Source organism: Podarcis filfolensis (assembly GCF_964270895.1).
Source record: "Podarcis filfolensis genome assembly, chromosome: 15".
NCBI lineage: Eukaryota > Metazoa > Chordata > Lepidosauria > Squamata > Lacertidae > Podarcis > Podarcis filfolensis.
Genome location: NC_139618.1, coordinates 5,203,553 through 5,225,687, shown reverse-complemented (window position 1 = coordinate 5,225,687; position 22,135 = coordinate 5,203,553). Strand labels below are relative to the sequence as shown.

The 22,135-nt window shown below is 44.4% G+C and overlaps 1 protein-coding gene across 13 annotated transcripts in view; it reads left to right on the top strand.

Moving 5' to 3' along the window:
• TBX4 (T-box transcription factor 4) overlaps positions 1-22,135 on the top strand; it is a 121,493-nt gene that overhangs the window by 52,683 nt on the left and 46,675 nt on the right. For 10 of the 13 annotated variants that reach the window (XM_083587715.1, XM_083587712.1, XM_083587713.1 and 7 more), the window contains one exon: positions 21,975-22,133. In XM_083587715.1, the coding sequence (XP_083443841.1) occupies positions 21,975-22,133 (159 nt within the window). The other 3 variants (XM_083587706.1, XM_083587705.1, XM_083587718.1) reach the window with 3 other exon arrangements.

The window sequence follows — 22,135 nt, the reverse complement described above, 5'->3', positions numbered from 1 at the left end:
AGTGGCCATAATTTTTAAAGATTGTTACTCTTAGGAGTTTCCTAAGCAAGGTAGTGGAAATCCACTCTTGACTGAGGACCTCTTAGGAGCTGGATGGATTTGGTCTGTCAAATAACCGGATGGCTGTTGTAGGGAATCTATATTGTGGACCTTAGTCCTCCAGTGCCATAGCATATAGATTATATGATGGTGCTGCAAGTCCCAAGTGTATGGCAAAAGACCACAGAACCTCCTAGGTTCAATCCCAAGCATATCCAGGTAAGGAAAGAGAGAGACTCCCTGTCTGAAATCCTTGAGAGCTGCTGCCAGTTGGTGTCAACAGTATTGAGCTAGATGGACCAATGGGCTGACTCGCAATGAGGACATTTCTCATGTACCTTTGTGTGTGTGTGTGTGTGTGTGTGTGTGTGAGAATTATAAAATTTACTAGGTTTTTTGTTTTGTTGGCTTGCAAACTTTCTAGAATCTGTGTCCTTCTGAATACAAATAAAATTTCAGCTAGAAATTGGCATGTGGGGTTCGCCTTCTAAACTTGAGGAAGTTAAGCCCCCTCAGGCTGATTGTAGTATAATTGCATTTAATTCAGGCTATCCAGTGCTTACTTCACTGAGTTCAGGGTCATTTGCTGTTTGGTTGCTGACACTTCAAAATGTTTTTTTGTTTTTGTTTTGCTTTCTATGTGGTTTTGTTTGCCCACTCAGTTGAGTGATTGTGATGGATGGGTTTTGGACCAGAAGAGAGTTGGTCTTTTTCTGTGTTTCTTCCAACACCTAGTTATGGAACCCACCAGCATGATGTTGTGAAGGCCACAAATGGCTTTTTAAAGATAGAATAATAAGGATTACAGAGCCATCCTATGCAGAAATAAATCCCATGGAGTTCAGTGGGACTTACTCCCAGATGAATGTGTATACAATTGCTGTTGTGAGGCCATTTCACAGAGAGAACTATCCATAGCTATTAGGCTATGGTATCTAAATTGAACCCTGGAAGCAGTATACCTCTAAATTTCAGCTGAGGGAGGGATGGCCATCTTTGGGGTAGAATACAGGACCAGACAGACCTTTGGTCTGATACGGTGAGTCATTTCTCATATTTCAATGCGCTCAAATATCTATATTATATTAATTATTTTCTAACAGTACTGTGTAAATGTGCAAATCATTCCCAAACCTTTGTATAGCATATTCATCTTCACATTACCCAATTTGGTCCAGTGTGGCTAAGGAAAGTGGAGATGCTGCTGTGCGAAAGTCAATCAAATCCCACTCTGCTGCAGACACCATTGTGTGGGCCCTGGGCAAATCCCTCTCTCTAGACCTCAGTCCTCCAACCTGTAAAATGGGAATGAACAGTTATCTGTCCCCTAACACGAGCTGTAAGGGCCTAGCTTTGTAAAAGGTTGTAATAATACATTTTAGTCTTTCCATGCAGGTTGTGATTATCCCTTTTATATGGATGGAAGCGTTGAGGCTGGCAGCTGCTCGCCCAGTGCAAAACATGTTGGATTCTGAGGGTTGTGCATACATACGTGTGCTGTTCTGCTTTCTGGTTTCCCAGAAGCATTTGGTTGTCAACTTCTGGCCTAGAAGAGGTTCTGGTCTGATACAACAGGGCTCTTTTATGTTGTGTATCAGCTTGTCCAGGTCCTTAGATCTGGAGAAGAGGTCTTTCTCATTGCCCCATCACTAGGGGATATATGTGGGGTGGTGACATAGGATGTGGGTTTCATCTTCATGGCACCCTGAGAGTGGAATGCACTCGCCTCTGGAAATACAGTGGGTGCCAGCATTGTTGACATTCCGGTGCCCTGTTAAAACCAGTCTCTTTGTCCCAGATGCTGCAGGATGCTCGTGCGTTGCTGTAACTGATGGAGTTTTTATGTTGGAATTTTTAATTCTATTTTACATGCACTCACTTTTGCTGGCTTCTTGTAATATTGCAATCTGTTTTAGGGTTGTTTGATGAAGAGCAGGTAAATCATTGTGCTTAATTAACAGACAGACAGCTTATTGGCTCTCTGGGGGGAAAGGCTCAACTTTTTAAAATTCAGGAACAGGTTATGAGTATGATGCTGTAGAGATCTGTGTGACTCAGGGGAAGGCAGAAGTGAGATAGCCCAGGTCAGGGTGTGATTGTGCCATCAGCTTCCAGCCCAGCCAGAAAGGACTCTGTCACAGTAAATTTTATCTCTGTTATTAAAATTGCGAACCATTTTGGATGCGTTGGCAGAAAGGCAGTATACAAATGCAACAAAACACAGACCTGTGAAACATACAGAAAAGGAGAAAGTGACATGACCCAGGTTGGAGCATCTTTCTGAAGACAGAAGATGAGAAGCTCTTGGTGACACGACAACTACTGGGAGGAGATCAGGGTAGAATTGTATAAAATTTAATTTGCAAGACAGACAGGCAAACTTGTTTTCATCCCCTCTCTCTCCCATAGGACTCACCCAGTGGAAATAACTAGCAGTCAGTTCAAGATTGACAAACAGGGGTGTATTTGTTCACTCAACTCATAATAATTAATGGATGGGATTCACACTCACAAGCTGCGGAGGTGGCCAGAAACCGAGGGGACAGTTTTCAAATTTTGGATTCGGCAGATTAGTGAGTGGAGGTAGAGAATTGTGAAAGCTGAACTGAACTTCCAGGTTCAAAGGCAGTCTATCTCTGGGGCTGGAGGGGGGCACTGTTTTCACGCCTGACTTGTGAGCTTCCCAAAGACAACTGGCCGGCGGCTGTTAGAAAAACAGGACACTGTACATGGGCATTTAGTGTGGTGCAGCCAGTTCTTGGTGGTTTCAGCGTCTTTCAATGCTGCATGCCACAGACAGACACTCTGCAGCAGGAAGGAGAAGCAGCACCTGTTGGATAGCTGGTCTGCTGTACTGCTGTTTTAAAGGCACAGACCTCCTTGCCTGTTGCAGCAGGAGCTCTGGAGAGCCCTGGGGACACAGAAAGATAATCCTGAGTCAGATCATTGGCCCCAGTGTTGTCTACACTGACTGGCAGCACCTCTCCAATGTTTCAGGCAGGCAATCTTTTTCAGGCCTGTCTGGAGATGTTGGGGTTGGACCAGGGACCTTCTGCATGCAAAGCAGATTCTCCTCTACTGGGCTACATCCCTTCTCTTTTGCTTGTGCTTTGGGGCTCCTCTTTTGGGGCAGGGTGTGCACTGCCTGCCCCCCCTCCCAGATATCTGGCCCTTGATATAGATGTGGGCTTTTATGCTCAAAAGCCGAAGGCCTGCTATCTCTTTCGCCGTTCAGCCAGTATTATTAGCTGATGCCCCGAGCATGTTATTTGCCTGACTGTGCTCTCCAGATGTACTATAATTTAAACCATGATGTGCCTCTCTGACCCCCCCTCCCTTTCCGAAAGCAGCATCCAAACATTGGGAAGGGAGTTCAGGGTGGAGGGACGAGATGGTGCTGTCCCAGCTTGGCTCCATGGTGCTCTGAGCAAAAAGGGGGGAGAAAGGGGGTGAGGAGGCAGGGCCAGTTTTGGGAAAGGGGACTGCAGGTTGAGGGAGAGTGTGGCGGCGATGGGGAATAGAAGGAGAAGGGGGCCCCGGTTGTTTGGAAGATCCTAAGTAAGAAACTAGTTGGAACTCCCGAAGACTGACAGCAGCAACGTCAGCAGAGGAGAGGGAGGGAGGGGCGGCAAGAAGAGTGGGCAGTCAAGACTCCAAACTGGCGCTCTCTCTTCCCTCTTTTTTCTCTCTCTCTCTCTCTCTCTCTCTCTCTCTCTCTCTCTCTCTCTCTCTCTCTCTCTCTCTCTTTTATTTAATGGAACATTTTAAGAGGAGATCTTAAAGGTACAAAACGAAATCTATGGGAATAGACCAGCTTAGAAGGAACAATCTCTCTCCATTTGGGATCCCCTCTCTCTGCGTATTCTTTTTCCCCCGAAAAATAAAATAAAAAAGCAGATTCATTTTTAAGGATATAGAACCAGAACCGGACTCTTTTTAAATTATCCTTTGGTGGTGGTTATTTTGTATGTTTGTGCGAGTTTTTCTTCTTCTTCAAAGGATTTGGGAAAGGAAGGGTGATTTCCCACCCCCACCCGTCTTTTTAACAAGGATGCTGATCCCTCTTGGATGCTTTTGATGAAGCGACAGCAGCGAAACTTCGCCAGACTTCTCGTTCCAGCAGCGTCAAGCCTCGAGCGATTACTGTGAGTCAAGAGTTTCTCTCCCCCCCCCCCCCCGCATCGCGCCGCAACACACACACACATCGCAAAGTAAAGACCCCCAGCTAGGTTAAAAAGGGGGTGGTGGATGGAGAGGGAGGGAGCAAACCAAAGGAAGTGTTTGCCACCTCGCCAGCGTTTTGCCAGGCACAGAGTGGGGGTGGGTGGAGGGAGAAGAGGAAGGACCAAGCTAGAAACTACAGGAATGAATTCACCACCACCACCAGTAGAAAAAGAGGGAGGGGAGACCTGCCAGGTTGGGTCCAGATCAACATTATGTGCAGTTGTTGGGTTGCGCTTCAGCCAACCTCTCCTTTCTTATATGTACGTGCACGCGCGTCCCCTCCAATTTGTGTTGAGCTTATGTATGTATCCCCCAAACTAATCACAGGGGCCTATGTGATGGCGAATGCGTTTCAACTGCTGTTATTTCTAGGGGAGGAGAGGAATCGCCAAGGTTTGGGGAGGGAGCATGAATCTTTTGGGCAAGGTTCTGAATGAAAAGAAAATGGAGGGCGGGAATGAAATATTTTTTTTAAAAAAAATACACATATAAGTGGGTATTATAGCATTCTAGGTTGAACATTCTAAAAAAAAAAGCTGCTATCTAGAATTTGTAATGGATTTGCCAAAACCACACACTCCCTAATAATTATTTTTAAAGATCCAGTGTAAGTTTTATTTTTCAAAGTATTTTTTTTCTATCACACTTTAGATACTCTCACTTTAATCTGATGATTTATTTATTTTTACCTGACCTTCTGGGTGTTTTGAGTTGATGATTTGCAGGGCGTAATCTTTAAGCATCTTTGCTCAAAAGGAAGGCCCCTTGAGTTCAATAGGACTCCCTGACTAGCAAGATTCACAGCACTAGATCACTCATTCACTTGATAATTCGACCGCACAACTTTGCGTACCGGAAAACAAAAAGTACAGAGCTAATGTTGCTATATATCACATTTCAAAAAAGTAAATTATCATTTTGAAAGGCCTTTTCCCCCCTAAGAAGGCATGTTCTAATCAAAAAGAGTTCAAAGACCTGCAACTTTATGCAATAGATGGAGATCTTGCGAGGTGGGAATAAAAACCCATTTAGAAGCAGAAAGAGAAAGTATTTTGAAAACGGTTCTTAAAAAAAAAAAAAAAGAAAGACAAAAAAGACAACCAGGTCGATTTGCCAACATAGTAGTCGGAAATTAGGGGCGTGTGTTTTTTTATCCTTCAGGACTTTGTAACTCCCTCTATACTCTATATATGGCGAATGCGCATTTGCCAACATCTCTGCCTTTACTTCGGGAACGTCACAGACTCCCGACGGAGGTGGATTCGAAAGAATAACACCTTAAACATTAATGCCACTAATACATAAAAGTTATGGGGAGTGGCGCCTGCGTAGAAACGGTGTTCCTTCCACACCCTCGGCTTTGAACTTCAGACAACTCATCTGAACCCGCGTTACCTTCGGGGCGGCGGGGAGGAGTTGGGGAAACTGGATGTAAACAAAAGCGTCCGTGCTTTGGAGAGCGCTTGTTTGAGAAGTCTTTTTGAACCAATGTGGCCAGATTGAACCTTCTGTAGTACAGGAGGAGTAGGAAGGAAGGGGAAGACGACGTAGGAAGACGTTTCCCCGGGAATTTAAAAGAGTGTGTGCGCGTTGGGGCGGGGGAGATGCGCCAGCCTCCGATATTAAACTACGCTTTAAACTTGGAAAGTTTAAACCCACTGATTTCTGCAGAGCCTACAGTAAAAATCAACTTAAAAGAAACTGGCAGCGCTCCAAGTACAACTGGGGAACTCACCTTAGATTTCTAATATTCCGGGTGGGGGTGGGGGTCGATCCTCCAAGTGGTGGCACTGAGTGAAATCTAGACACTTAATCAAGCATGGCCTACCCATTTTTAAAAAAATTATGTCGTGGCTGTAGCTCTCCAACGGTTTGACTTCACCTCCAAAGCCGCGGTCTTCCATTGTGTCCAGAGACAGACGGGTGCCTGCCAACCAACCAACCAACCGGGTCCCCATCCAACTTGATCATTAATTCAATCAAGATCTAACATGATAATATTAACAGTAGCAACACAAATGCATTGTTTTTGCTGTCCTCATAGGATGATTAGTTGCAATAATATAAACGGCGCTGTTCTTAAAATCAAGGATGATAATTTTCCTTGGCCACGTTTTGCTCTTGAAGCAGCTTGTGTGTGAGAGAGCAAGGCCACCGCTATGTTACAGACGGGGAAACTGAGGCCGAGAGAAATCTGGCCAAGTCAATGGTGGCCAGCTGGCATTTGTTTTATGAGTTGGATTTCTGAAGCCAACCACACTACGTGAACTTATTCTGGAGTAAGTTATTTAGAAGACGTAAATCTCCGGCATTTGCCCGTAAATAAATGTGCCTCGCGTTACACAGCTAAGGCGGAATGTTTCTTTCACTCCGGTCTTTGGTCCCAAACTTGCATGAAATATGTAACTTATTTGAGAATCAAACAGAAATACATTTTGGGGTGGAATGATACTTTCTTCCTCTCCCTCTAATTATTTTAATAACAAATAGCTTCCTAATTCTAGGTGGCCTTCACCACGTATGAGGAACCAAGTTGAACATTTTCTTTTAAAATATCGATGATGAGACACACCCACCCACAAGACTTCTTCCTATGTGTTTTGGTTTTTTTAAAATACGAGCAGTGTATTTTAACTACAAGTGTCACACACCTCAGCACCTTACAGACCGTCCTTTAAAATAAGGGAACCTTGCACGCTGCCTAAATGTCCCTGGTAGGCATGTGGGTTTAGAAAGATGCAGGCTCAGCAGAGCTGGACTGAGTTTCTTCCAGACTAAGTGCGTGTTGGGTTGCAGCTTAACAGGGCGATCCCACTCACGTCAACTCAGAAGTAAGTCCTACTAGTTATTTGCTAGTAGACCTTTGTAGGGTTGCAGTGTAGGTATCCCAATAAAAGCGACCTCTCTGGGTGCCCTTTGAGCAGCATGTTAGCTTTCCTCTCGAAATAAACTGTTAAAATCGCTTGGCTAAATCTGTTTTTTAAAACAAACAAATAAAGCCAGAATCCTCCCTGTTTGTGTAAATGTCAGAGCATGCATTATATAAAACTCCAACGCACCTAACTTTTTAAAAGTGGGGGTTGGGCAAAGGGAAGTTTACTCTCTTCCGCTGTGCCGCCGTTTTTTTAAAAGCTGTCTTTTAAAAAAAGAGTTCAGGATGGTGTGTAGATAAATGGTTCCTTTCCTTTAAGAAAAGGAAAACAAAAAGGAAAGTGCGTGTGTGTTTTTAAACGTGCTGGTGATCGCGCCGCTCAGACGTCACCAGAGCGCCCCTTTTTAAGCCTAAGGCGTTTGGGACAAGCTAGACATCCAGGGAGGCCTCATTCCCCGATCCCAAGCAGGCTTACTTGGGAGTAAAGCATCAGCCTGGCCCATCCACCCCCACCCTGCTTTCTGCGGACGTGAAATGCTGTATCCTCAGCAGCAGGTAGGCGCACTCCTAGACGCGCCATGGAGGGAGATACTTGGAAACGAGCGCCATTGAATCCGGTGACTCTTGAACAGTGGGAGTAGGCGTGCAATGAAGGCTTCCAGTTTGCAGCGCCGTCCTGGGCAAGTTGACCTGGAAGTAAGTCCCAATAGACCCAGGAAAGTCGGGCATAGAGTAGCGGATAGGATTGCAAGGGATATTGTATGGGGGGAAGTGTGGGGGGGGGGAGGGGGAACGATCCCATTTAAGGCTGAGCAATTCCTGGTGGTTTCCATGCGCGCACCAGTGCCTCCTGTCCATAAGCGCCCAGACGTTCTCTCTGCCTCCTCCTAATGTATATATACTTACTATAGGTACTTTGCGTTCCTCCTAAGAGCACGTGAATACTGTAGTGAGATGATTATGGTAGCGCCCTCAGCGTCCAAGCGGCGTTTTACAGTTTCCGGAGCCAACGCAGGTCGCTGCACGCGAGGCAAATGCAGCCTGGCTTCTGACTAGGCCTCATTCGCTTTACAGCTGCTCTGTTATGTGAAGTAAATCTCAGGCAGCGAGACTTTTTCGTTTCCAAAATTCAGGTGCATACAATTAAGTAAACAAACTCCCTCCCCCACCCCCCGCTAAAAAAATGAGGCTGCAGAGTCGTTTACCTGCAATTTGACATGCCACACAAGCCTATGGATCCACAACATTCCTTGCTGTGTTCAAATGGGGCTTCTTTACAAGTAAATGGTGCGTAAAACATAAAGGAGGGATTTGGGGGCATAAACAACAAAATCTAGTATTTTAAATTTCCGTGCCTTTGTATTGCAGGATACTTTTTTTTTGTCTGCACCCCGCCTCTTAAAACTGATGAAACTGGGGGTGGGGGTGCGTAGCTGACTTGGTTCAATGTTTGTAAATTTGGAAGGAGAAATAGGGTTTTAGAAAAAGACAGAAGATGGAGGTGAGGGTGAAGTTGTAAAGCCAGAAAACAACACTTAAGGGCATGTGACAGGCAAAAGTGGGATTTATTTCACTGGGGGGCAAAGGCGAAAAGGCTCGTCGGAGGGAGGGAGAGCCGCGCCGCAGTCCTCCTAGATGGGGCGTCGGGGAGAAAAGTCCATACAACCCCATCGAGTTCCCTTGGATCCTGCAGAAATATCGCTGCGAGGAAATGGCTGGGGCAGGACTAGAACCCAAATTTGGTCGTGTTCGGTAGAAAACACGACTGCGAGGCAACGCGTCGGCGGCCGCCTTCTTCAATGCATTTTTAGAGCGATTTTATACTGCTGTCAACTCCTACCAGTATGATCACCCTGGTCAGTTACACTCGCTTAGTTTGTTTATTCCGAGTGCTTGGTCTTGCGTCTCCCCCACATCCCAAAGACTCGGGAATGCTTACTAAACTTTGTGTGTGTGTGTGTGTGTGTGTTTTGAATTATAGCTCAATTAAACGGTTGCATTGCTTTTTAACTAACTCTCAATTCAGGCTGCAACCCCTATGCGCAGTTACTTCCGAAATAAACAGGCAGAGCATCGGATTACGCTGCCTGATCATAGCGGGCATGTTTACTTAGACTAAGTCCCGCCGGCTGCTAAATATGGGGCAACCCTCTACCCGAGGTTTTGTTTAAGAACTTCACACTCTTGAATGATCCAAACAAACACACAAGCCACCTTAAAGCGTGTTGTACCCAGAAGGACGCTCCCTCGAGTTTGGTAAGATTTTTACTCCAGAGGAAACGCCGCCCCCCCCCCGTTTATATTTGCATGTGATTTAAATTGGTGGGGTTTTGTTTTGTGATTTAAATTGGTGGGGAAACACAGCGGATTTTGCGGCGGTGAGAACAACAGGGGGAGAGAGCGCAACATGAAAGGCGTTCAATAACGTGTTTTCAAAAGGGGGATCTTCCTTATTTACTCTGGAATAAATTGCTCTAAAATCAACAGGGCTTTGGTGTCTTGTGTTTACACAGGAGGCGTGAATCAGTGGCCCATCAGACACTTTAGGTAGCTTCTGGATTGTACCCCCATGACTGACACGTGACAGCCCCCCCAACCCAGAGGGCTACATTTATTTGAAAGTAAGAGTCACCTTGATTTCAATTGGACTTTCTTATGAGAAAAGCCTACCGAGGTGTTGCTGTAAACTGGTGAACTCACCTTCTCACGACCAGGGCGGCGTCTTGAAAGGGAGACATGGCTAGCGTATTTAAACTAAAATCAGTAAAACCGTCTAGTAGACTCTTTTAAATAAATAGCTTGTTAGGGTAGACCGAAGTGAGGCAGCCTTTGTGCATACTTACTCGAACTTGATCCCCGTTGAACTCAATGGGATTTGTAGGAAATTGTGCATCAGATTTAAATCCGAGGTTACTTTGGGGGGGGGCAGCGGAGGGGACGTGTTGTGCATTCCTATGCATGTCTACTCAGAAGTAATCCCGCTGAGATCAGAGGGACTTAATTCAGAGGTAAACGTGCGTAGGATTCCGTCCTGGAATCTGCAGGACCCTATTCAAGTTCATTCTGAAGTATGTAAATCTCTCTTAATTCGGTGGGGCTTAGTTTAAGGTAAAACGGACCAAGGAGTTGCACGTAAGATAACAACGATGTTAGATATGCAATTCGAGCGGCCGTGTAAAGGATAAAGTCGCAAGCAAGTAGAATCTTCTGTGCGCTATGCGTCGTCCCAGGTTACTCTAAGAAGATTTTAGAGCCCTGAAGGAAGTCCTGTTGAGAGCTCAACGTGACTTCCTTCCAAGCAAATAAAATTTCGTGGTTGTTTACTCATAAGTAAAAACTCCCGTGTTCAGAGGCTTATTCCCAGGCATGGGAGATGCTCCCAGGAAAATGTGCAGTCTTGTGTGTGAGGATTAACAAAAGTTACTCCGGGGGTGAGTGGAATCCTTTAAAAATGGTTTCTAAGCAGGCTGCCCAAATGAAATGAACACGCTTTGCTTTAAGGAAAGCAGGATTTCCTCTTCACAAATAAAAACAAATCGGGAAGGGTGTTTGATTTGAGCAGACACACCTTGATCCGGTCCTAAGGGTGGTATCCAACTAAGTCACATTCCACTGAAAGCGCTGGACTTCACCAACTTTCAATTCCATTCATTTCAGCGACTTTTTAACCCTAAATTTACCACCTTAATTTTCTAGTTTTGTGTAAGGAGAGGTCACATTGGGTGCAAAATCAAATCCCATTGAAATCTATGCACGGTTAATTTCCACATAGGATACCGTGTGCAAGTTTTATTTTAGTGGGGCTGGAGTCTGAGGACATCCTTCAAAGTGAGATATCACACACACACACACACACACACACACACACACACACGACTCACATGCAAATGCAATGGGTTCCTTGTAGTAAAGTTTAGTTACATTTCAACATACTGATAGTACATCACGTGTGAATTGGGTCGGCTAAGCTTCTAAGTATCTTTAGCATGCTACTGTCTAGGGAGTATGCTTCACTGAAGATGATGGGATTTGCTTCTGAGTAAAACATTCCCAGGATTGCATTTTGAGGAAGATCAGGGTTGTAAGCTTACTTAGGAGCAAGTCACATTGCAATAATTTTATTCCACCTTTTACAATATACTGTACTGGGGCTAGGATTCCAACCTCACTGAAATATACTTGAAGTGGGGTGTGTTTTATTGATTTTTATTATACCCAGCAGGGGTTAATTTGAAGTAAAAGTTGCACAGGATCAGATCTGCATTAATGGTGCTGCTTGGGGAATAGAAACAATCCATTTGTTTGTAAATTTCAGCATGGGAGTGAAATTGATCTGATCTTTTTTTCGGCTTAGCTTTTATATAGCACATTTTATTGTTAGATTTTTGGGTGCCCCCACCCTGCCTCTAATCTGCTTAGTAAAACTTGGGAGAAAAGCTGTCTGCCTCCCCTCACTGTATTATCTTTATTGCTTTTTTCCCAGTGACTGTCGGAGTTAGGAGAAGGCAGGCCCTTTTATCTTAACTAAGGCTCACCGTTAGGATGTTTACACAGAACATCTTTTCGTCTGTTTTTAGTATTATTACCAAAGTTTTAAAATGGACTCCAGATAAGGAATTGGGGGTGGGAAGCAATATTGCAGCCTCCCCTTCCCCTGAATCTAATTTAAGTAATGTTATGAACGAGAACATCTGCACACCTTTTTATATCTATAGGCGCAAGGGAAAAACCTTGTCCAATGGGGTTGATGAATAGGGCTAGATTTTTGCATGTTATACACAGATGTAAGTATCACGGAGTTTAAATGGGTTTGTTTCCAAGTAAGCATGCTATAGGAATACACTTGTAGGATTTAAAAATAAAAATGTATCACATATGTGTTGCCTTGGTATCCCAGCGGATAGCAGGAACAATATGTAAAATTACGGTTAAAATTAGAATTAAGTCAGATTTGTGGATTGCCTGTATCTTTGTGGGGCTCTCTAAAGATCTTTAAAGTGGACAAGGCTAGCCCCTGAGGAGGTATTAAGGGAGTTTTTCACATGGATTCTAAGTTCCATTGATCCCAGGGTAGAATCAGGAGTAAGGGGCTTCAAACCCACTTGCTCAGAAATAGAATGTGAGGAATGCACATGCTTACTCTAAGGTAAACCGCCCTTAAGTTCAACAAGACCTCCGAGGAAATTTGCACATAGTTGTGCAGCTTTAACCTGAAGGAAAATGAGTTTAGGTTTGGAAGGATGAAGTCTCAGTCGCCAGATTGAGATGGGAAAAGGCGTTCGTAAAGAGATCTGATTGATGCCCGCAATATTACTATTTATCCATTATGGGAAGCCTTCCCCAACAAAATTAAATCTTCCAGTGGCAGAAAATAATCACATATTTTCATAACCAAGAGAAAAAGATAAGAATCTGAATGTGCTGGGAAAGGTAGAGAAACCAGTCAGTCTCTTGCCATTCAAAAAGTAAATCTACTTAGGAGTAAATTCCTCTGATTTCAATGCAGTTTACTTCTCAGTAAGCCTGGAAGCCTAAACACCCCCTTGCATGTAAGTGCCACTGAGTTCAATGGGACTTGCAAGTTTACAGGTTTCCATCAGCATCACTGAAAATTTTGCTGAATTCAATGGTACTTCTAAATCAATGTGCATAGATTTGCAGTCTCTTTTGGACTTAACTTTTGAGTAAACATTCATAGGCTCAGGCTCTAAATGTGCTAAGGGGAGTAAGTCTGAACTATGAGGAAAAAACTTGTAAGTAAACACGCAGAGGATTCTGTTGTATGTGCGAGAAAAGTGATGCTCAAACTCACTTTCTAAGACTGCAGTCCTAACACACCCTGCTTTGTTACTCCTAAGTAAGCATGCATAGGAATCTAGTTGCATTCAGCATACTTAAGCCAGAATTTCTAACAGGCTCCAGTTTGAGACCCTCCCCTCCCCTTTTTCAGTGGGAACAGCTGCAGCCCAGCTTAAGTAGTCTTTTTGGGGTAGCTGTGGGGTTTTTTTGGGGGGGAAGGGAGAGGAGGAGTATTTCCTTCCTGCCTCTCTGCTGCTGCCCCTTACTTGAATATTGTCCTCATATGTTAATTCAAAGCTAGCCTATCTGAATGCCCTCTTGTATTTGCTGTTTATTCCCCAACACTACAGAAAAAAAAAATATCATGCAGTCAAGGTGTATCATTTCTGAATTTATATTCCTTAGCTTAGAAGACCTCTATGTCTGTGACCCAGTTTGCTGGCAACTGGGGTGTGGGAGATGCTTTTAAAAATATCTTTCAAAGCCAATGAATGATTTGGGTACCCTCTTGGGAAATCAGGGGTAAAGGGAATTTTAAAACTGTCATTTCTTTAAAATGCAGGACAAAATTAGGAGAATATGTATAAAGTTGAAGGGCGATGTGAAAGGAGGACCTCTTTTGCATGTACATGGTGCTTTTGCATCTCGCAATGCAGGTCTCACAAATCTGATGTCATTCCCAAAGTCAATTTGCCCGGAGATAACAATAGGACAAAATAACCCGAGCCATGGGCAGCGATACTACTTGAAACTCTCTTAAAAATGCTTGGCTCCAGTCGAGCCAAAGTTTAAATCCCGGTGACCATACAAAAATCAGAAGTAGGCATGCTCATCTGTTAGGAAAAATCCAGAAGTTACAGTCAAGTAGTATCTTATTTTGAGGACCAACTAAAATGCTGCAAAAAAACACAAAAACAACAAAACAAAACCTGGAACAAAACAAGCAAGCTTTTGAGCTATCCAGGACCCTTCTTCAACTGAGCCATAAGACTTGCTTACTATTTTGTGGCATTATTTTCAACACCCCGAATAACCACATTGCCTTTCTGTGGCTTTTGAATTTGTGGTAATTGTTATTTTCTGCATGATGTTAATAGGCTTATCCTGTGCACACTACTCAGTGGGACCCCCTAGTAAGTGTGCTTAGGTTTGTCGTGGAAGTCTCTCTGAAACCAACAGAACAAGTTAAGAGTAACTAAAATCTGGTTGCTTCCTTCAGTGGGATTTAGTAATGATGACCAGCCTTAGCTGGCTGGAAACTCTTAAGCTGTATCCAGATTTGGGAAGAGGCAGGGACAGGCATAGGCAAACTCGGCCCTCCAGATGTTTTGGGACTACAACTCCCATCGTCCCTAGCTAACAGGACCAGTGGTCAGGGATGATGGGAGTTGTAGTCCCAAAACATCTGGAAGGCTGAGTTTGCCTATGCATGGGCAGGGAGATCTATAGAAAAACAATAGACTTGGTAAAATTTGGGAGGTTTTTTTTTAATTGGTTAAGTCTGCTGTGCTGTTAACGGTAGTATGATCTAAAGGCATAACCAGGTAATCATGTGCATCTCCATGGTTGTGGAAACCTTCACCTTGTACTTGCTGTTAAAAGAGCAGAAGCAGGCCAAGCCATTTTTTTCTGGTTAGTTGGCAAACCTAAGTGGAAGAGAGGTGAAAAATGGGGTCCATTTCTTTACGTTCCCAAGAACAGCCACTTGTATTCAATTCATATGGGTCACCTCCTAAAGCTGTTAAAAATAAATAATTCCCAGACTGAAAAGAGATATTATTGTACAGCAATTGCAATAATATAATCAACACAGTTCATGTATTTAAAAGGAGAGGGGAGAAAGGTGTTTCCAAGGAGATGTTAGAGGCTCAACAACACACACACCAGGTCTTCTGCTTTCCTCAAACCAAAGAGCATCTCTCCCTACTAAATAATACTGCCACTATGTTTTTCACCAAAGTCTTGAAAAACAGCTCATGTTCAGCCAGCGTGCATTGATACAGAAAACGGAGGAAAAGTCCTGGAATTATAAAATATTAAGGGGGTATCGGTATTGCCAATGGGTGGGTAATGATGCATCTCTGTAACTCTAACAGCTTTTCTTTAAAAACAACAACAACACATTTTATGCTATCTAAATTTGATTTTGGGGGAGAAAAAAATGGTATTGTTTGTTAGAATTTTGGTCTCTTGAACTTCCAAAGTATTTGAATTGGGGGGGGGTGGAATCTCAAGGGCCATTATGAAAGAAGTTGCAAGAACTTAGTAAAAGACACGAAGATAAAAAGCTATGTGTTGGCTCACTCTGGGGCCTACGGCTTATATCCATTAGGGAGTCTAGCCACTTCTGTTCCATGAGATTAGACTGAGCGAGTTCCCAACTGGCTTTGAACCAAAATGAATTTGGATACAATGTGAACCAAACTCTCTCTCTCTCTCTCTCTCTCTCTCTCTCTCTCTCTCTCTCTCTGTGTGTGTGTGTGTGTGTGTGTGTTGAGGATGCATGGGCAAATGATGTCATTTTCCTTGGAAGCCTATCCCAGTCTTTAATACCTCGGCCCCCATCCCACAAACCTTCACTTTCTCTTCCCTGGTGCTTTCCTAAGAGTCTCATAACGTTATTCTGTATCAGATGGAAGCCCCATTGATTTCAGTGGGACTTTACTCATGTATCACCGTGTGAGAAGGTGACCCCCCCCCAAATATCTAGGGCAATACTCTTCCAACTATATTCCTTCTGGGATAAAACTGAGGTTCTTCAGCAGCTCAGCAAGGGCTCCTCAGCGAGAAGACCAGGCTTCCCAACATCTCTAGAGCAACAGTGAGGTCTGATAGCGTTGGTTGGAGTGGTGGGTGAAATTAGAATATGCCCCAAAATCCTTTGCAACAATTGCGGGGGGGGGGGGATAGGAGCACAGGGACGTAGGAAGTTGCTGCAGACTGTCAGACCACTCTTCCAATCCAACTCAGAATTGCCTGCTCCAGGAATAAGGAACTTGTGGCTCCTCCCAGATGGATTGCAGCTCCCACCAGTCCCATTCAACACAGTTCATCGTCAGGGATGTTGGAAGCTGGAGTCCAGCAACATCTGGTAGGGCACAGTTTCTCCATCCCTGGTCTCTGCTGACTGATGGTGGCTTTCCTGGAGTTCAGACATGTGTCTTTTCCCAGACATGTGTCTTTTCCTACTGGAGATGCCCACCTGGCCTTTGTGGCATGCAGTAGTCAAGTAGACATGCAATGGATTTGCCTTCCTTCCTTCCTTCCTTCCTTCCTTCCTTCCTTCCTTCCTTCCTTCCTTTCTCTACACCTAGTGGGGGTATAGGGTGCTAAACAGACTCCTACTAGCTAGTGTGGTCCAAATAACCTAGGTGTTGGGATTTAGAGCAGGCAGACAAGGTTCCAAGGGCACAAAGGTGATGGGGTGGTGCAAGGGAAGGAAGGATGAGTGTTTAGCAGCCAAACACTTTGCCAGGCCACCAGAAACAGATGCATGGGCCAAATGTGACCTGTGCACCATGGGTTCACCACCGCTGCTCTGTCCCGCACAGAAGAGTTCTTCAGACCAGGGGAACCCAAGCTAGAAGCAGCAGCTATACAGTATAGGACCACCTCTTGGTTCTCGGCCTGATCAAGCTGCAGTATGTAGCTCTTATGTAGAGCATCTGCTTTGCATCCTGGATATCCTAGGTTCAATCCCTGGTACCCCCAGGTAGAGTTAGGAATATTTGTGTCTGAAATCTTGGAGAGCTGTGGCTGCTGATCAGTGTAGACAGTGTTCAATGACCAGTGGTCTGACTTGCATATAAGGCAGTTTCTAGTGTGTTATGTACCTGTATACCATGGGACGCGGGTGGTGCTGTGGGTTAAACCACAGAGTCTAGGACTTGCTGATCAGAAGGTCAGTGGTTCGAATGCCTGCGACGGGGTGAGCTCCCGTTGCTCAGTCCCTGCTCCTGCCAACCTAGCAGTTTGAAAGCATGTCAAAGTACAAGTAGATAAATAGGTACCGCTCCGGCGGGAAGGTAAACGCCGTTTCCGTGTGCTGCTCTGGTTCGCCAGCAGCGGCTTAGTCATGCTGGCCACATGACCCGGAAGCTGTACGGCGGCTCCCTTGGCCACTAAAGCGAGATGAGCACTGCAACCCCAGAGTCGGCCGCAACTGAACCTATTGGTCAGGGGTCCCTTTACCTTTACCTATACAATGTTAGCTGCTGGGAATCACAAGTTAGAGAGTGCTGCTGTCCAGCTTGTGGGTTTCCTATGAGGGCCGCTGTAAGAAGAAAATGCTGGGCTTGATGGGCCTTTGGCTCAGACCCTTCTGATGTTCTTGTGGCTGAACACATTTGCTCACTTACGATGTTTGGTCAGTCTCCTGTGCTGTTTGTTCCTGCCTCACTTTCAACACCATGTGGTTAGGATCATAGTCTAAAGCTGCATTCTTAAGTATACTTTAGCTATACTATGTTGGGGGTGAGTGAGCTGGTAGTTAGGAGAGGGCATTCATATGTGCAAACCCATCCCTTCTTCATTTGTGACACCAAGGAACGAATCTCGTGTGAAGGGCTGCAACTCAGTGACAGGCCTCGGGTTCAACCCCAGGCATCTCTAGGTAGAGCAAGACCCCTAGTCTGGAACCCTAGCGAGAGCTGCTGCCAGTCCATGTAAACAGTATAGGTAAAGGTAAAGGGACCCCTGACCATTAGGTCCAGTCGTGGCTGACTCTGGGGTTGCGGCGCTCATCTCGCTCCCAGGTCATGTGGCAAGCATGACAAAGCCGCTTCTGGCGAACCAGAGCAGTGCACGGAAATGCCGTTTACCTTCCTGCCAGAGTGGTACCTATTTATCTACTTGCACTTTGACATGCTACGAACTGCTAGGTTGGCAAGTCCTAGGCTCTGTGGTTTAACCCACAGCGCCAAGGCAGGTCTTTATGTTCCTATGAATGGATCAAGACACTGAATTTTCAAATTTCAGAGTTGGAAGGAGGTATTGAAGATTATTTAGTCCAATCCCCTTGCTCTGTGCAGGAATCTTGCCGCTACAAAACTGGCCAGCCAGGCTCTACAAACAAAGCCGTCCTATGCCACTGGTCTGTCTGGCATAGTATTGTCCCTACACTGACTGGCAGTGTCTCTCCTGGGTTCCTGATAGGGGACGTTGACACCCCTACCCAAAGATGCTGAGGATTGAACCCAGGACCTTCTACACACAAGGCATCTGCTTTGCCACTGAGCTACATCTCTTCTCATATTCTGCTCATCCAGGGCCTGGAGCAGCTTAATTAATAAATGTATTACGCAACAACCCCCAAAATACCACATTAAAAACAATGCAGCAAGGAGCAACACTAAGGCAAGCAATCAGCTTTTGGTTTTGCTTGGGTTAGAACGAGGGACTGGGGAGAAATTTCATTCGGTTCACTTTTTAATGCAAACGCTTCTCATTTGTGTTTCCTGAACTAATGCACATACCGAAATGCGGCTATACTTAGAAAGTTGCACCTCTCCCTATTTTTTGATGCAGTCCTCGAATCATTTTTCCCCCTTTACAGGAAAAGCACATGTTGGGGAAGACTGTGGACAAAACTATATATCACTGAAAATAATGTATAAAAATGCATTACTGCCTTGGGAAATTGCTTGCAGAAAAATGTGCATTAGGAGAAATGCCTTTGCAAAATGCGTATCGATTTTCATGCAGAATTATTATTATTTTTAAAAAGGCACGCTGGCAATCTCATGTGGGATTGGGACAAACTGATTATAAGATTGGAAAAACGAGAAACCAAAATTGATGGATCCTAGCTAGAACTGGACCTTGGGAATTTGTGGTTTAAAAAGAGGTGCCAAACCTCAAGCCTTCCTGGATGGAGTTAAGATTAATTTATGCCAAATGGGATCCTCAAGCTGTCAGTGGTCATGTCTGGGAAACTCTTCCCTCTCATAGAGTCTGACCTGACTCGCAAGCAACCCACCATGCTTGGCAAAGGCCACCAGCCATGTATGGTTTAGAATAACAGAACCACAGAGTTGGTAGGGACCACAGAGGTCCTCTAGTCCTGCAATGCAGGAATCTTTACTAAAGCATCCATGACAGATTGTCATCCAACCTCTGCTTAAAGAGCTGCAATGAAGAGGAGGCCACTTCCTTCTGAGGGAGTCTATTCCACTGTTGAACAGCTCTTACTGTAAGAAAGTTTTTCCCGGTTTTCAGTCAGAACCTCCTTTCTTGTAACTTGAAGCCATTGGTTTGGGTCCTACCCTATGGAGCAGGAGAAAACAAGCTTGCTCCATTCTCCATGTGACAGCCCCTCTAAGTCTCCTCTTCAACAATCTAAACATATCAAATTCCCATAGCCATTCCTCACAAGGCTTGGCTTCCAGACCCTTGATCATCTTGGTTGTCCTCTGCATACGTTCCAGCTTGTCAATATCCTTTTAAAATTATGGTGCCCAGAACTGGACACAGAACTCCACGTGGGGTCTGACCAAGGCAGAATATAGCGGGATTATTACTTCCCTTGATCTGGAAACTAATCTGTTGATGCAACCTGGAATAGCATTAGGGGTTTTTTTTTGCTGCTGCATCACACTGTTGACTCATATTATGCTTGTGGTCTATTAAGACCCAAGCAACCTTTTCACATGGACAACTGGAAAGCAAGGTGTTCCCCATCTTATATTTGTATAGCTGGTTATTCCTGCATAAGTGTTGCATTTGTCCCTATTGAAATTCATTTTGTTAGTTTTAGCCCAGTTCTCCAGTCTGTTAAGGTCATCTTGAATCCTGATTCTGTCTTCCACAAAAATGGCCACCCCTCCCAGTTTGGCATCATTTGCAGATTTGATGAACATCATCATCATAAATTTTATTTATACTCCACCCATCTGGCTGGGTTTCCTCAAAACCTTCATCCAAGTCCTTTGTAAAGATGTTGAAAAATAACGGGCCCAAGACAGAACCCTGTGGCACCCAGCTTGTCACCCTTTTTAGCATGATGAAGAACGGTTAGTGAGCACTCTTTGGGTTGGGTCAGTCAACCAGCTACAAATCCACCTAACAGTTACCTTGTCCAGCCCACATTTTACCAGCTTCTTCACAAGAATATAATGAGGGACGCTGTCAAAGGTCTTACTGAAATCAAGATATATTATGCCCACAGCATTCCCCTGATCCACCAAGCTTGTAACTCTATCCAAAAAAGAATTGAGATTCATCTGGCATGACTTGTGTTTGAGAAACCCGTGCCCACTAGGTATTTTGAGTCTGGGCTTGTATGAACAGGGGTGGATGAGTGGTGGTTGACGAGTACCTGGCTGGCTATAAAACATGTCTAGTTTGTGGAGGTACACTTTGCAGAGACCTGCCCTTATAACAGGTTGTGTGGTGGATGTGGCTGAACTGTGGCTTTTGAAGTGAAGGTGTTTGTTCACAAACTCTTTTCTTTATCAGTATCAGGGCTGTGTTCGCCTATTTACATTTAAGGCTTAAACTATAGACTTTGGGAATGGGACCCCCCCCCACGATTGCCATTCTTTGGGATTGAGTGCTGGTGTTCCCACTTTCCCTCTCTTCCTCCACTTCATTACCCCTCAGCCTGCGTTCCTCGTGGAGTAAAGTTGGGCACGATCTCAGAAATAGGGCCAGATTAATGATGATCCTAATTCATTCTATGGATTTGGGCTCCAGTTTCACTGCAGCCGCGTCTATGGTTTTGTTCTGTGGAATTTTCCTTGCATAAAAAGGTCTGTCCAAAATTCTTCTCGACTCAGGATAGAGTGACGTTCCTGTAACACCGGAAAAGACCGCCATGTTTTTCATGTTGAGGAAAATGTGATGCTGGCAAGACTAGCATGGGAATAGAATATTCTTCATACTGCTGAAGAGTTTAAAGATGGGAGAAGATAAGAGAGGGCAGAAGGAAACGAACTCAGCGACAGAACAAAGTTCAGTAATTTTGAACCAATTCAGATGTTATGGTTTCTACCAAATAGCCCACCAAGCTCTGCATTTCTTCATTTGAGATCCTACACTCGCTTCATATGTGGATTCCTTGTTTTAAAACCAGGGTCAGATTAATATATATATATATATATATATATATATATATATATATATATATGATTTGTCTGTTTATTGTGGGCAGATCTTTCATAGGATAGAGAGTCAACTTTGACAGATGCAATAATCTGAAATAAGGCTTAATTATTGATGATACAGGAATAAAAAAAAACTTGGTCTCAGAAAAGTGGGTTTTGATGATTGCAATGTTCACCTCAAATAGGACATGAGAATTGTGACCCTGTGAGTTCTTATCTAGGTGAGATTTTTAATATATAAGGAAGGTCAGCTCCACTCTCCTTGCAGATGTTGGGAGCCCTGGGAAAATTACATTTCCCAGTATGTTGCTTGCATGTGGCTTGCAGCTGCAGCAACCCGGTGCCAGAAGGAGTGGGAAACTTTCCTTCCTCTGCTGCTGGTGGAGTTACAGCAACAAGGTGGGAGAATGTGGGCAGTTGAGACTCGATTGTGCTCTTGATGACATTCAGGGGATACAACAGGGTCTGATCTGGCTCAAAATTGGGCTTGGAATTAACTGAGCTGTTCATTTTTTACAGGGAAATTGTTCCGTTTTCTCCTCCTAATTATGAGCCTAAGTGGGGGAGGTGTTTCATTTAAGGTTCCACAGGGGTCTCTATTGTCTACAACAGAGATTCCCCATCCTGACTGTAGGGAAACACCTTTGGAGCTATATGGAATAATAATAATAATAATAATAATAATAATAATAATAATAATCATAATAATAATAATAATCATAATAATTTATTATTTATACCCCGCCCATCTGACTGGGTTTCCCCAGCCACTCTGGGCGGCTTCCAACAGAATATTAAAATACAATACTCTATTAAACATTCCCTAAACAGGGCTGCCTTCAGATGTCTTCTAAAAGTCTGGAATATTCACTTGTGGAATTTGAGAGGAAATTACCCAACTGACTGAAAACCCCTTGTTTTCTTTTCTTTTCTTTTAGGAAATGCTCCAGGAGAAAAGTTTGTCTGAGCCAGAGGATGGATTTGCTGCGCCCCAGGCCCCTGGCCATTCTGAAACCACAACGGGTTCCCCTGTTCTGGGTGTAGCAGGAGTCAGCAGTACGCCTCTGAACAGCCCCCAGGGTCCAGATCCAGAGCAGGT